Source organism: Martes martes (assembly GCF_963455335.1).
Source record: "Martes martes genome assembly, chromosome: 8".
Lineage (NCBI taxonomy): Eukaryota > Metazoa > Chordata > Mammalia > Carnivora > Mustelidae > Martes > Martes martes.
Genome location: NC_137895.1, coordinates 51696014 through 51711943, shown reverse-complemented (window position 1 = coordinate 51711943; position 15930 = coordinate 51696014). Strand labels below are relative to the sequence as shown.

The 15930-nt window shown below is 36.3% G+C and overlaps 1 protein-coding gene across 3 annotated transcripts in view; it reads left to right on the top strand.

The window, feature by feature from the left end:
* Positions 1-15382, top strand: part of TBK1 (TANK binding kinase 1) — a 45107-nt gene extending 29725 nt beyond the window's left edge. For all 3 annotated transcript variants that reach the window (XM_080812507.1, XM_080812506.1, XM_080812505.1), the window contains 13 exons: positions 2546-2742; positions 4118-4176; positions 4432-4523; positions 7792-7893; positions 8628-8706; positions 9364-9485; positions 9586-9662; positions 10365-10404; positions 10918-11019; positions 11133-11229; positions 11864-11970; positions 12196-12267; positions 14597-15382. In XM_080812507.1, the coding sequence (XP_080668633.1) occupies positions 2546-2742; positions 4118-4176; positions 4432-4523; positions 7792-7893; positions 8628-8706; positions 9364-9485; positions 9586-9662; positions 10365-10404; positions 10918-11019; positions 11133-11229; positions 11864-11970; positions 12196-12267; positions 14597-14648 (1198 nt within the window). In that variant the 3' untranslated portion in view covers positions 14649-15382. The remainder of the gene's footprint in view (positions 1-2545; positions 2743-4117; positions 4177-4431; positions 4524-7791; positions 7894-8627; positions 8707-9363; positions 9486-9585; positions 9663-10364; positions 10405-10917; positions 11020-11132; positions 11230-11863; positions 11971-12195; positions 12268-14596) is intronic.
* The last annotated feature ends 548 nt before the right edge of the window (positions 15383-15930 follow it).

Here is a 15930-nt window from a genome sequence, read left to right as displayed (position 1 = left end):
TCTCTGCTTACCTCTCTGCCTACTTGTGATCTGTCAAATAAATAAATAAAATCTTAAAAAAAAAAAAAAGAAAAAATTTAAGAGTATTACCCTGTCACTTAAAAAACATTAAAGCATATGTCTTAAATATAGTCAGTATGTTATTATTTACATATGTGGCATAAACCCTGTATTAGGTGTTGGAGAAATAAGTATTTGTTTTACCTTAAAAAACACACATTATGCCTATATTATTTTTAAAAATCTACCTATTTGATAGAACTACATATAACTAAATACACACACACTTATATGTAAAACTAGGGAAATCTGAAATCATAGGTGGACTATATAAGAATATCCTGGTTATAATATTACACTATAATATATGCAAGATGTTACCATTGGGGGAAACTGGGCAAAGGGCATACAGTATCAATGGGTATTTTTTCCTTAGAACTGCATGAATCGGGGCACCTGGGTGGCTCAGTCGTTAAGCAGCTACCTTCTGCTCAGGTCATGATCCCAGGGTCCTAGGATTGAGCCCCGCATCAGGCGCTCTGCTCAGTGGGAACCCTGCTTCTCCTTCTCCCATTCCCCCTGCTTGTGTTCTCTCTCTCACTGTGTTTCTTTCTCTCTCTGTGTGTCAGATAAAATCCTACAAAAAAACAAAACTGCATGAATCTACAGTGATCTCAAATGTTTTTTAAAATGAAGGGGAGCGGGGTGCCTGGGTGGCTCAGTGGGTTAGGGCCTCTGCCTTCGGCTCAGGTCATGATCCCAGGGTCTTGGGATTGAGCCCCGCATTGGGCTCTCTGCTCAGTGGGGAGCCTGCTTCCTCCTCTCTCTCTGCCTGCTTCTCTGCCTGTTTGTGATCTCTGTCTGTCAAATAAATAAATAAATAAATCTTTTTATAAAAATAAATAACTAAACAAAATGAAGGGGAGGGGCGCCTGGGTGGCTCAGTGGGTTGAAGCCTCTGCCTTCAGCTCAGGTCATGATCCCGGGGTCCTGGGATCGAGCCCTGCATCGGCTTTCTCCTCAGCGGGGAGCCTGCTTCCCTTCCTCCCTCTCTGCCTGCCTCTCTGCCTACTTGTGATCCTTGTCTGTCAAATAAATAAAATCTTTTATTTAAAAAATAAATAAAATGAAGGGGAAAAAAATTACACCCATTCTATGTACCTCAGTGTCTGTTTTGACAAGATTCAAATAGCAGTTTTGATGTCTCATAAAACTCAAAAAGATACCTTTACTGGCAATTTATCAAAGAGTAAAATCAATTAGATAAAATAATATTTTAGATTTTAATATGTAACATGTATAATAATAATATAAACATTAAATATAACATCGATATTATAAAATATTAATATAACATTAGGTTAGGTGTGTATTATTCATCTTTGTTTTGGTATGTGATAGCATGAATAAATGTGTATCATAGGGGCACCTAGGTGGTTCAGTCAGTTAAGCAGCTGACTCTTGATTTTGTCTCAGGTCATGATGATCTCAGGGCCCTGGGATCAAGCCCAGAGTCCACAAGTCCGGCTCTGAGCACAGCAGGGAGTCTGCTTGTCCCTTTCTCTCCGCTCCTTCCCTGACTCGTGCTCTCTCTCTCTCAAATAAATAAGTAAAATCTTTTTAAAAAGATTTAAAGATAGGGGCGCCTGGGTGGCTCAGTGTAAGGTTAAGCCGCTGCCTTCGGCTCAGGTCATGATCTCGGGGTCCTGGGTTCGAGTCCCGCATCGGGCTCTCTGCTCAGCAGGGAGCCTGCTTCCCTCTCTCTCTCTCTCTGCCTGCCTCTCTGCCTACTTGTGATCTCTCTCTGTCAAATAAATAAATAAAATCTTAAAAAAAAAAAGATTTTAAGATATATCATAGTTAGGTGCTGGTCATTATTTCATTTTCAGAATACATTTGAACATAAAAAAGCCCACCCAAGCCTGAGACAAATCACAGCATTGCTGATGAAATGTTTCTTTGATTGCATAGGTCTGTTCAGGGAGAATCTGCCTTTTTCCCCAAAATATCATTTTGAAAAAATCTGGTTTTATTCATTCATTTAACATATTCTACAACCATATCTCAGAGACCGTTCTCAGCTGTTAAAGGGATTAAATCTTCCACGGTTCTGTGAGGTGGGTGATACTGCTTGTGTTTTATAGATGAGGAAACTTAGCACAAAGTAGTTAAGTAACTTAAGGTAATTCAGCAAGAACTGGAATTTGAACCCAGGTAGTCTGATCCAGAGTCCATGCTCTGAAGTGATCTGCCATGTTGGCTCCCCATTAGTAAACATTAAGAATCCTGTATCTTACACATATCCAACATGGGTATTCAGACCTAAAAGTATTTTGGGATTGATAGCTGTCTAGACAGGTTATGTGGAATTTTCAGTTTAGTAGACATCATAGTACCCACATCAACAAAGCAGTGTTTCTATAGACTGCCCATGATCTGAAGTATCACGTAGAAATGAATGTTATACTCAGCACAAAAAAAAAAAGATTTTAAAACTTCTTACTCCACCCCAATTATGTTGTCCTTTTGAATTTTTCTCACACAGTGCTACTGTATTTCATGAACTGGTGTATAAACAAACCAAAATTATTTCTTCAAATCAAGAACTTATATATGAGGGACGACGTTTAGTCATCGAACCTGGAAGACTGGTACAGCATTTCCCTAAAACAACAGAAGAAAATCCCATCTTTGTAGTAAGTCGGGAACCTCTGAATACCATTGGATTGATATATGAAAAAAGTAAGTGGGGATTTTCTTAGTGATCCTGCTAGCCACTAAAAAAAAGATGATCTGTAGAAATAATTGGCATCTTCATAAAGCTTGATGATGATAGTAATGTAGAATTTTCATAAATACTAGTATTTTGTAAATTAGTTGAATGAGACTAGTAATAAAATTGAAGAGCCTTTGTAGACTACAGAATTTGACCTTAAATATTGTTTCAAAAGATGGTAAAATAGGGGCACCTGGGCAGCTCAGTGCGTTAAGTGTCTGCCTTTGGCTCAGGTCATGATCTCAGGGTCCTGGGATTGAGCCCCGCATCAGGCTCTCTGCTTAACAGGGAGCCTGCTTCCCTCTATCTCTGTGTCAAATAAATAAATAAAATCTTTAAAAAAAAAAAAATGGTAAGGGTGCCTGGGTGGCTCAGTGGGTTAAAGCCTCTGCCTTCCGCTCAGGTCATGATCCCGGGATCCTGGGATCGAGCCCCGAATCAGGCTCTCTGCTCAGCAGGGAGCCTGTTTCCCCCCCCCCCTCTACCTGCGTCTCTGCCTACTTGTGATCTCTGTCTGTCAAATAAACAAATAAAATCCTTTAAAAAAATGGTAAAATAGTTTGCCATGTATGTTTTACTGTAGCTCTCTGCTTTTAGTATTTTACTAACACTCAAAATAACCTTTTGTATCATAAATATGAGCAAATGTTTATTGTGTCCAGTGTGACTAGGACACTTTGCCAGGCTTTGGAGTCTAAGAAAAATTAGATCTACATTTTGAGATCTTAAATTATTAATCTTACCAGTGGGGGGTGAGGGGTTACCCAGATTTTTATCTTTTTGTTGTTTTTAAAGATTTTAAAGCCCCCAGATTTTTACTTTTCTGTTTGGGTCTTTGGGATTTGATTTAGATTTAAAAAGAAGCATTGAGCTTATTGTGTAGAAATACATTTAAGAAAAAACTGAATTCTTTAGAAATATTTCAGGTAATTTCTTCGTTGTTAAGGATTGAGTGCTAATTGTTTCGGGTGATTTTTTTTTTTTAACCTGGAAAAGAACTTTGGGGCGCCTGGGTGGCTCAGTAGGTTGAGTGTTTACCTTCAGGTCATGATCCCAGGGTCCTGGGATCAAGCCCTACTTCAGGCTCCCTGCTCAGCAGGGAGTCTCCTTCTCCCCTCCCCCTGCTCCTGTGTATGTGCTCTCTCCCTCTTTCTCTCAGTGTCTCTCTCCCCCTCTCAAATAAATAAATGAAATAGTTAAAAAAAAGAACTTTAAAGAGTTTTGCTACTAATGTTTAATTTAGAGGTTAATGTTTAATTTTGAAAAATGCTATATAAAGGATATAGTAACCTATTCAAAATAATTTATTTCTGATTTTAATTATTTTACTTCATATTTCAGTTTCCCTCCCTAAAGTACATCCACGTTACGATTTAGATGGAGATGCTAGCATGGCTAAGGTTAGTATTTAATTAAATTACTATGAAAAAAAATTACTCTGTAAACGTGAATTAAAATTATCAATAGTGGAAACAGCAAAATGTATTATCTTTACATATGCGTATGTGATCTAGGAAATTATTCATTTAAATGATATATTTATATATATATTTATATATTTTATATATAAAATATATAAGCTGGAAAGTTGTTATGTAGAAGCTTTTTTTTATCCTGTACCACAATTAGCACCAAATATTGTGTTTCTTCATTAGGCAATAACAGGAGTTGTGTGTTATGCCTGTAAAGTTGCCAGTACCTTGCTGCTTTATCAGGAATTAATGCGAAAGGGGATACGATGGTTGATGTAAGTAAGAAATTGAAATTTAAAAATAAGTGGTAACCACCCCATCATTGATACTTTACCTCTTCAGACTAGGTAGGGTCAAGTGCTTGGGGGTTTTTTATTGTTTCGTTTTGTTTTGTTTTGTTTTTAAAGACTTTGTTTTTAAGTAATCTCTGCAGGCAGTGGTGGGGCTTGAACTCAGTGACCCTGGGATCAAGAGTCACATGCTCTACCAGCAAAACCAGCCGGGTGTCCCTTGGGTTTTATGATGATACATTTGTTCTACATTTGGTTACAAAACATTTAACAACTGGGGCGCCTGGGTGGCTCAGTGGGTTAAGCCTCTGCCTTCGGCTCAGGTCATGGTCTCAGGGTCCTGGGACCAAGCCCCGCATCGGGCTCTCTGCTTGGTGGGGAGCCTGCTTCCCCCTCTCCCTCTGCCTGCCTCTCTGCCTACTTGTGATGTCTCTCTTTCTGTGTCAAATAAATAAATAAAATCTTTTTAAAAAAATTAGCAACTGTTTTTTCATTTGATACCTACAACAACCTTGTGAAACAGATAGGACAAATAGTATCTGAATTTTAAAACATGCCACACTATACAATGTGATGGTAAATGAAATCTTTTTCCAAGGACCTTGGCTGGGGCTGTCATTTCACTGTCTTGGTAGGCTTTGTCATTTTTTGTTTTATGTTTATTTGTTTTGTTTTTTAAGATTTTATTTATTTAATTGAGAGAGAGAAAGAGCATGAGCAAGGGGAAGAGGGAGAGGGAGAAGCAGGCTCTCTGCTGAGCAGGGGAGCCCGTCACGGGGCTTGACTCCAGGACCCTAGGACCCCAGGACTCCAGGACCATGACCTGAGCCAAAGGCAGACACTTAACTGACTGAGCTACCCAGCTGCCCTGGCTTTGGCATTATTATAATGCAGTACAAATCTGTACTTGTTCTAGAGTTTATGTCCTCAGAATCTTCCTTTCTTTCTTGCCTTTTTCTCAAATGAAGCATACATTCAACTTCATTTTTCTAATAGCATTATTGAGCTGCAATTCACATACTGTTTAATTCACCCATTTCTAAGTGTATAATTCAGTGGTTTTTAGTACATTCACAGAGTTGTGCAGCCATCACCACTCATAAATTATTTTTGTCACCCCAAAAAGAAATCCTATACCCATTAGCAGCCACACCCTATTTCCCCCATAACCTCCTATCCCCAGGCAACCACAAATATGCTTTCTATCTATATAGATTTGCCTGTTCTAAACTGTTCATGTAAGTGAAATTATACAGTGAAATACACAGTCACTTTGACAAGCAATAAAAAACTTTTTTTTTTTTTTAAAGATTTTATTTATTTATTTGACAGAGAGAGAGATCACAAATAGGCAGAGAGGCAGGCAGAGAGAGAGAGGAGGAAGCAGGCTCCCCGCTGAGCAGAGAGCCCAACGCGGGGCTCGATCCCAGGACCCTGGGATCATGACCCGAGCCGAAGGCAGAGGCTTTAACCCACTGAGCCACCCAGGCGCCCCAATAAAAAACTTTTTTACTGAATCACTTAATATAGTTATTCTAGGTCAGAATATTGATCATCTAGTTAAGTATTCTCTTCCCTGAAAGTAACCCTAAGAAATGTTCTGTGGATGAGTATGACTTGCCCTTTTTTATGTTTCATGATTTGTAGATGCAGTCTTTCACCTGCTAGAACCAGAGAACAAATAGTCTCCCTTGAACGTCGTGCCTCCAGTTTCTGTACATCATTTGAGGCTTTTGAATTTTATGTACACATAGTACTGGCCTCATGTTCCCTGGGCTCATAATGCTGCTTGGCTTTCATGCTTGTGACAGTTTATGTATATCTGCCTCACACCTATTCATCCTTTCTTGCAAAAACTTGAAGTATTTCATCATTCTCATTCTGCTGGTGCTTTAAGAAGAAAGAAGAATGACATTTTTTTGCCTGTCACCTTTATGTTAAATCCATAAATTGATGGGGTTTTTTAGGTGTTCACATACCCAGCTTGTAAGCCTGTGCTTTTTTCTTTCTATTAAAAAGCCTCTTCATTTTTACTAAATAATTTCTAGAAAACTCTTAAGTGTTGACTCTGTTTACTTTTGTGGTATTGTTACTTACTCTCTCATGTTCATGCAGTTGTTATCTACTACAGTCACTGCTCCATAAAGCTTGGATTTCTTTTATCTAGTAACTTGTAGTTTAGTAAGCCATGAGAAAATAGTTCTTTGCTTTGTTTTTTGGTTTTGGGTTTTTTTTTAATAGTTTTTAAGATAGATCACTGTTGATAAACTTTTTCAGTTAGTGAATATTTTAGACTCCATGAGCTACATGAGTTCTCTTTGGGTTTTTTTGTTTTTTTTTTTTAAAGATCTTATTTATTTATTTGACTGAGGGAGACATGGCAAGAGAGGGAACACAAGCAGGGGGAATGGGAGAGGGAGAAGCAGGCTTCGTGCTGGGGAAGGAGCCCGATGTGGGGCTCAATCCCAGGACCTGGGATCATGACCTGAGCCGAAGGCAGATGCTTAACGACTGAACCACCCAGGCACCCCTCTCTTCTTTGTTTTTACTTTGTTTTTATAACCTTTGAAAATATAAATGTCATCCTTAGCAAAAACAGGTTTGGCTTGTTGACCTTTAATGTAAACCAAAAGCCCTCCAGTTTTATTATTTACTATGTCATTCTGCTTCTTCAGAGATCGTAATAATAATTAAAATTAATTCTGGTGGTATAAGGCATAATGCTGTTTAGCTTATTCATGTGATTATAGATTTGTTTTTAATTCCTTAATATAATTTTAATGCCTTAGATTTCCAAACTCTTAATAGGTAGTAATTAATAGTTTGTGTCTTGGGAAAGCATAGGGGTCACAGTGATGCTTTCAGTAATAAAAAGTGAATTGGCAAGACTCAGCCCAAGGCAGGGAGGAAATGAACTGGCTTTCATAATATAACAAGATTATCAATAAATTTGTCTGAACAATAGTAACAGTAGTGTAATTAGTGATAGGAGAAAACAAATAATTCTTTAAAAAAAAAACAAAAACAGGGGCACCTGCGTGGCTCAGTCGTTATGCATCTGCCTTTGGCTCAGGTCATGATCCTGGGGTCTAGGATCAAGTCCTTGCTCAGCTGGAAACCTGCTTCTCCCTTTCCCACTCCCCCTGTTTGTATTCCTTCTCTTGCTGTCTGTCTCTCTGGCAAATAAATTGAGTGTTTTTAGAAAAAAAAATCATTCATTAGATAAACTAATGAGAATATTATTATTTTTTAGAGAATTAGTTAAAGATGATTATAATGAAACTGTTCACAAAAAGACAGAAGTTGTGATCACATTGGATTTCTGCATCAGAAACATTGAAAAAACTGTGAAAGTGTGAGTAGATTACTTCCATACGAATAGTGGCTAAAATGTTAAATATTGTCCCATATCCTTGGCATCATACAGTATGCTGTGCAAATATTTGTATTAAGATACAACCTTAGATTAAGTTAATTCCTTGCAAAGACAAAATTTAGTCTTCTCAGTAAGAAGAGAACATTGGTGACATTTTTCTCCTACCCTTTGCAAAGGAAAAGGTACTCTGACATAGAAACGTCTCATTTTTTAACCTTGCAAAAACAGCCACTCTGAATAGGAAAATACAAAAACTGCAGTCAACAAAGGAAGTGGGAAGGGGTGTTCTAGAACTGTGTTTTGGTAGGATTTACAGAATTTGGGGTTTACTTTTAGTTTACTAGTACTTATTAATTAATCTTATCCCTGAGACTATTTTTTGAAACAGAATATTTTAGATTTTCCTGTTCCTGGGCTGTATTATTTATATTGCAGAGGAAATATAATAAATGAAATCAGTGTGTACTATTGACTGCCATTCTGCAGTCTAGTATTTTGACTGTTTTCTTGGCATAAGACTATTGGAAATTCCTTCTTTACAGAGACATCAACTTTTTTTGGAATCTGTTGTAGGCTTTGCATTTCAATATTTTATTCTCAAATAGTTGTGATTAAAAACTCAGATATAATTTATAAAATTTATAATTTATAAATTTTAAAATCTATGTATTCATTATGCTCATTTAATTGTTCCATAATTGTTTTTTATACAGATACGAAAAGTTGATGAAGATCAACCTAGAAGCAGCAGAATTAGGTGAAATTTCAGACATACACACCAAATTGTTGAGAGTAAGTATTTACAAAATTATGACAGTCATTGGTTTGCTATGCTAATGGTTAACTATGCTAATGGTTCTATTTGACTTTTGCAACAACTCTATGAGATACAGAGTATTAACCATATTTTACAGGTAAAGAATCAAGCTTAATTGAATGATGGAAAGTATTTTGCATGTTTTTTTAAGAAAGGATATTTAGTGTAAGAAATGCTTTATAAAATGTATTAATACTAGTTAATCTCTTATTTTATTATCATGTGATACTCTTTGTGGAAAATCAAACCAAGAAACTGTCCTTGCATTTAAAAATAAAAATAAGGGGCGCCTGGGTGGCTCAGTGGGTTGAGCCTCTGCCTTCGGCTCAGGTCACAGTCTCAGGGTCCTGGGATCGAGCCCCGCATCAGGCTCTCTGCTCAGCGGGGAGCCTGCTTCCCTTCCTCTCTGCCTGCTGCTCTGCCTACTTGTGATATGTCTGTCTGTCTGTCTGTCTGTCTCTCTCTCTCTAAAAAAAAATAAATAAATAAATAAAATAAAAATAAAAATAATTTTTTTGACTTTGAATTGCCATAATCTACAAAAGAAATATGATTCAGACTGTAGACTCCATTGGCAGTGTATCATTTCTGTATTTTGCTAATCTGAATCTGAACCCACTGGTTTTATTTAGCTTTCCAGTTCTCAGGGAACAATAGAAACCAGTCTTCAGGATATTGAAAGCAAATTATCTCCAGGTGGATTGCTGGCAGATACATGGGCCCATCAAGAAGGCACTCATCCAAAAGATAGACAGTAGGTTATATAATTTTATTGGTAGCGTCTGCTCTTATTATTAAATGTCCTTTTTCACATTGACTCAATTAATTTATTTGGATTTTTTTTCCTTATATAGTGTAGAAAAGCTACAAGTCCTGCTAAATTGCATCACAGAGATTTATTATCAGTTCAAAAAAGACAAAGCAGAACGTAGTAAGTAAAATTTTTATTAATCTAATGAATCAGCTCTACTAGTTGTAATTCAGGTGAATTAATTTGGTATATTTATAAGGGTGGCTCCTTATTTCAGAGATTTGATTCTCTTGGGAAGGAGGTTGAATATACTAAAAATTATTCTTAAAACCAACGTTTTTTGAGTATTTTAAATTAAGGGTCCTGAACTCTCAAATCTCTAGAGCCCAGTCATGTAACTAAAGGGAACAAAATTGGTGGAGGAGGATAAGAGAGTAGATACCCATCTGAAGGGGAGAGTCACTACTCAGATTCATGAAATTCATTGCACCAAAATCTTCCTATTCTTAAGAGAAGCTGGAAATACAGATTTTATTAGAATATCCTGTGGGTACCTGGCTGGCTCAGTCAGTGGAGCATGCAACTCTTGATCTCAGGGTCATGGGTTTGAACCCCACACTGGTTGTAGAGAGCACTTAAATAAATAAATAAATATTTAAAAGAAAGAAATATCCTGATTTTTAAATGTTGGCAGTTAATTTTTTTTATGTTAACAATGTAGAGATCAATTAAAAATGTTTGTAAGCTATATATCTAACCCATGGGTTGTAAGGTTGTGTCATCTACTCTAAACTCTTAGCTTTTTCGAAGTCATACTCCCAAAAAGAAGTGTGCATGATTTTGTGATTCTGTATTTGCAGAAGTGATATTTCTTATTTTTAGGATTAGCTTACAATGAAGAACAGATCCACAAATTCGATAAGTAAGTGTCCTTATTGTGTTTAATAATTATTTCTGGTTATGTAATTAATACAGTTCCTCTTAAAGTTGAAATTAATTCAGATAAAAAGTACGTTTTTAATCTTGGCTTTACGGAATTGTTACTGTGTGTGCATGTATTTGAGGCCCACTTTGTCTGGTCCGGTTGAGAGGTTAAGGAGAAGGGAGAATGATGTAGAAGGGAATCTTCTACATCATGTGCTCTGATTGCAGAAGGATAGATAATAGAGAACATAAGCAAGGACAGAATTAACCACTTTCTTAACCTTAACTTCATTAAAAAATATTTTCTAACCATTCTCCATCATGAACCTTCTCTTTCATGTCTTGCTGCTATAATGCCTATCTTAGAAACCTTTGGCTTTCTACTATCAATATTCTAAAGCCAGAATAGTCATTATTAAGAAACATAAATTTTATGTATTTGAAAAGTTTTTAATATTGGAAATAGAAACCGTCACATTGGTTTAAGCATGTGATTATCTCTAAATTATAGGCAAAAACTGTATTACCATGCAACAAAAGCTATGACCCACTTTACAGACGAATGTGTTAAAAAATATGAGGCATTTTTGGATAAGTCAGAAGAATGGATGAGGTAAGGAACTTTAGTGGCTGACTGCGCAAAGTACAATTCGGTGTACATTGTATATTGTAAGTAAGATAGTATCTCATTAGACTGCTTACTAATTGATTCTTTTTGGTTTTTAGAAAGATGCTTCATCTTAGGAAACAGTTATTATCCCTAACTAATCAGTGTTTTGATATTGAAGAAGAAGTATCAAAGTATCAAGACTACACAAATGAGGTATAACTATCAAAAGTGTCCAGAAAAAAATCTTTTTCCTATTAGGAAAAAATACATTTCTTCTCAGTTTATATTTGAAATGATTGAAAAGAGAGAAATAGGATTTAATACACCTTATGTTCAGTTCTGTTTGCCCATTTGTTATACGTGTTTTGAACCAATTTTTCAGAACTTAGATATTTTACACTTAAAAGCATCTGATAAAATAAAAAATTTAAAAATTATTTTAAAAAGCATCTGATAGATCATTCTTTTTAATCATCTATGAAAAGAACCTTTTTTAAAGTGGTGGTTTAAGTACTGTATCGTTCACACATTTGAAATTAAAATTTAAAGCTATAAGGGCTTACTAAATTGTGTAACATTTGGGGCACCTGGGTGGCTCCAGTTAGTTAATAATGTCTACCTTCAGCTCCGGTCCTGATCCCAGGGTCTTGGGATCTCAGCAGGGAGCCTACTTCTCCCTCTCCCTTTGTCTCTGGGCTTGCCACTCCCCCCGCTTGTGCTCTCTCTCTGTCAGATAAGTAAATCAAATCTTTAAAAAAACAAAAGCAAAAAAAGGTGTAACCTTTAATGTAAGATCTGTAGTTTATACTTTGTTCAGTGATTGATGTAGGTTTTTTTGATGTTTCAGTTACAAGAAACTTTGCCCCAGAAAATGTTTGCAGCCTCCAGTGGAATCAAACATACCATGACCCCAATTTATCCATGTTCTAATACATTAGTGGAAATGACTCTTGGGTAAGAGATTTATTATTTGGTAGCTATGATGTTTTCATTCATTTTTATTTCAGTTTGTGATCTTGCTCTTTTATTTTGAAATTTTTGGTATTTGTTGTGAATACATTTATTAATGGTATTTAATGGCTTAGTCCAATCTAGAGAACTAAAACATATTAATAGAATTCTAAAACATTTGCATACTTTCTTTGAGCAGAGACATTGATACTTGTTTTGTTTGTATAGTATGAAGAAATTAAAGGAAGAAATGGAAGGGGTGGTTAAAGAACTTGCTGAAAATAATCATATCTTAGAAAGGTAAGTAATGCAAATATTAACTCTGCCCTGTGATTTTACATGCAGTGGAATACATATAGATCTATATTTGTACCTGTCTGTCTTCCTTTTTAATTAGGTTAAAGTAGTGGGGAAAGGATATAAAGTCAGAACCCTTTTGTTTTGTGATTTCCATGGTGCCCTTTAATGTGTTTGGGGTTGCTTGGATAAAGACAAGTCAACTGTGATTGATTCCATTGTATAGTAGCACTGGTTAATAGAATTATTTGCTAATTTGAATCCATTTGTGAAACTGAAAATCTTTTGCACATTATTTTTCATACATCTTCTCGTTAGAATTGTAATTTATTGGGGTTTCTGGGTGGCTCAGTGGGTTAAGCATACCACTCGATTTTGGCTCAGGTCATGATCTCAGGTTCAGGAGATCGAGCCCTGCCTCGGACTCTGTGCTTGGCAGGGAATATGATTGAAGATTTCTCTCCCTCTGCCCGTCCCCATGCTTGTTCACTCTCTAAATAAATAAATTTAGAATCATTATTTTTAAAATATTTATTTGAGAGAGTGCACATGCACAAGTGAGAGGTGGGCAAAATGAGAGGGAGAGAGAGAATCTCAAGCAGATGCCCTGGTGAGCTCAGAGCGAGGCTGGGCTTGATCTCCCAAACTTGAGATCATGACCTGAGCCAAAATCAAGAGACAGAGGCTTAATCGACTAAGCCACTCAGGCACCCCAAATGTTACCTTTTTTTTTTTTAATGTTACCATTTTTAATGTATGCTGATTTATTTGGTAAAAACTGATACCTTGTTTTAATTTGCATTTCTTTGGTTAATAGTGATATGAAAGCATCTTTTTATGTTTTATTCAAATTTGTGTATGTGAATTGCCTTTTGGTTTTAAAATCTTTTTTTCTGTTGGTTTATAGCAATTACATAGTAATTATCTAACCTTTTTATAGTACCCAACTTAGTTTTTTCACAACTTGAGCTTAAATATCAGCAAGAAAAGACTATTAAGATATGCTTTCACAAACTTATATTGAATCTCTTCTGCCTTGTGACGTAAAATCCCACTTCTTAAAACATGTCCCATAAGTCACTTTCCCCTGTTTTATTTGCAAATTTATTTGACAATATATGGGTGATTTAACATGGCATTATCACAGCTTAAATGTTAAATGACTGCTTAAGGATTTTCACCAGAACTAATAATGGACTCCAGGTCTTGACCACTGTCTCCATGTGGCTGTCTCATTATCACTTCTTTTGTATCTAAAATCTCATCATACCACCCTTCCCAACTCAGTTTCCCCTCCAATTTCCTCATTCTCTTCAATAGAACCACCGTTTTCCTGATCCCTTGAACATAGGTTATTTTAGATACTAACTCTTTTGCTGCCTTTCATCAAGTTTGGTGATCTTCCTTCAGAATGTTTCCATATTCCCCCTCTTGGCCTCATCAGACCTCCTTCCTCCTCACACAGGAGCTGTGGTGATAACCTACCACCTATCTTCCTAAGACCAGGCTTTTCCCATCTGTCATGGCTATTATAGCCAAAACAATCTTCCCAAACACTATCTACTGACATACTCCTTCGGCTCAGAAATTTCTAAACTCCTGTTACCTAAAAGGTCAAATCTAAATTCACACTTGAATTCAAAGAATAGAATACTCTGGCCCAGCTCATTCACTCAACTTTACTTCCTGCTGGCCCCTAAAATAACATTCTGCTCTAGAACAGCAGAGTTGCATTCCTTACTTTCCATTGAGATGTCACACTTACTCCCAACTTCTTACCTTTGGTTTTCTAAATCCCACCCCACCAAAAAAAATTTACCCAGTTTTTCCTAACACTTCCTAGATCACATCCCTCATCCTTTTCTCTTAAGAAGTCCTCCCATTGATTTGAGATTCCATATTAAAACCTAATCAATTTCTGGGACTCCTGGGTGGCTCGGTCGGTCAGGCATCTACCATTGACTCAGGTCATGATCTGGGATGGGTCTGGGATCAAGTCCTACATCGGGCTCCCTGCTCAGTGTGGCGCCTGCTTCTCCCTCTCCCTCTTCTCCTCCCCCTGCTTGTGTGCTTGCTCCCTCCCTCTCTCTCTCTCTGTCAAATAAATAAGTAAATAAATATCTTTAAAAAAAAAAAAGTCCTTCTAAGCCACTGATTTTTTTTCACATATTTATAATAATACCACTGTGTTTCAGTAAGAAATAGAGCAAATCATAGTTGCTTAAATTCTTTAATAGCTTACTCATCTGAAAAGTCTCCTATATTCTTCTTTAAAATGTTGGGGCCAAATAAAGGAATCATCTGAGATTTCCTTTTTCCTTTTGTGTTTTAGGTTTGGCTCTTTAACCATGGATGGCGGCCTTCGCAATGTTGACTGTCTTTAGCTTTCTGGGAAGTTTGAGAACAGTTTTAGTTTGCACAAGAAAATAATGCTGGGGCATTAAATGAATGCCTCTGTAAATGGTCTCTTATTTCTATAATTCAGTATTTGATGTGGTCATGTAAATATGTACAATATTGTAAATACATAAAAAAAGATATAAATTTTTGGCTGCTGTTAAGATGTAATTTTACCTTTTAACATTTATAATTAAATGAGGACATTTGACCTCAGTGAGCACTAGAAGAAAGCCATGACCGATATGTTGAAATACTGATCCTCTACTCTTCTGAGTGAGGCTGAGTTCTACATCTCTGACTGCCTATGGAAACATTTTTTAAATGGAACCAAAATTGTCATCCTTACAGATCAGAAAAGACTGATAGTTGACTTGCTTATAAGTGATAGAATGGAGAAGTGGCTTCTTTGGGTGAGGAGCCGAACTGAACCACTGTTTTACTAGGATCACAATTTTGGGGGAAGGGTAAAGTGACATTTCATTTTACAAGGTACCCAGAACCCAGTTATCGTCACATGTGTTTAATTTCAGATAAATTATTGGGCAGAATTTTTAAAGTGATTTAATTATTAAAAACTGTTCATTTTATTTTGGCCATAAGTGTGTAACTGTCATAAAATTTTTAGGATTATTTCCACTGTTTCAAGCTGTATATTTTTTGTTTAATTTCTGCTTACTCCATCATGAAAAAATATCAATAAATTTCTCAATTTTAATGTAAAAGTTTGTATTTTTCTGTGTATAGCAGTTTGAAAAACAAAAGTTGTCTTTTGAAAGAAATAATATCTGTGGTGATGGTAAATCATTCTCAGACTACTGGATACAAGGACAGTTTTGTTTCTCTTCTAAATCTGATTCTAGTTTAGTGTAAGTTCTACAATAAATTTATGCTATCCAAATCCAAAGGGAACATTCTCTTTGAAACATCTACTGAGAGTCGTATATTAAAGGATGTACTCAACAAGAAGTTATTTCATCCAACAAGGTTGTGGTTCTGATTTCGGTCTTTGTTTCTGACTTACCAGATTATTGAAGTGTGATTATGCACAACCTGCATATCACAAAGATAGCATGTCCCAAAGAGTAAATAAATTTGAGTAATATGAACATTGGGAAGCTGAAAATGGATTAGGTTTTGTTTTCTTTTTTTCCTAAAGATTTTATTTATTTATTTGACAGAGAGAGACCAGGAGAGAGGGAACACAAGCAGAGGGAGTGAGAGAGGGGGAAGCAGGCTTCCCGCTGAGCAAGGAGCCCAATACGGGGC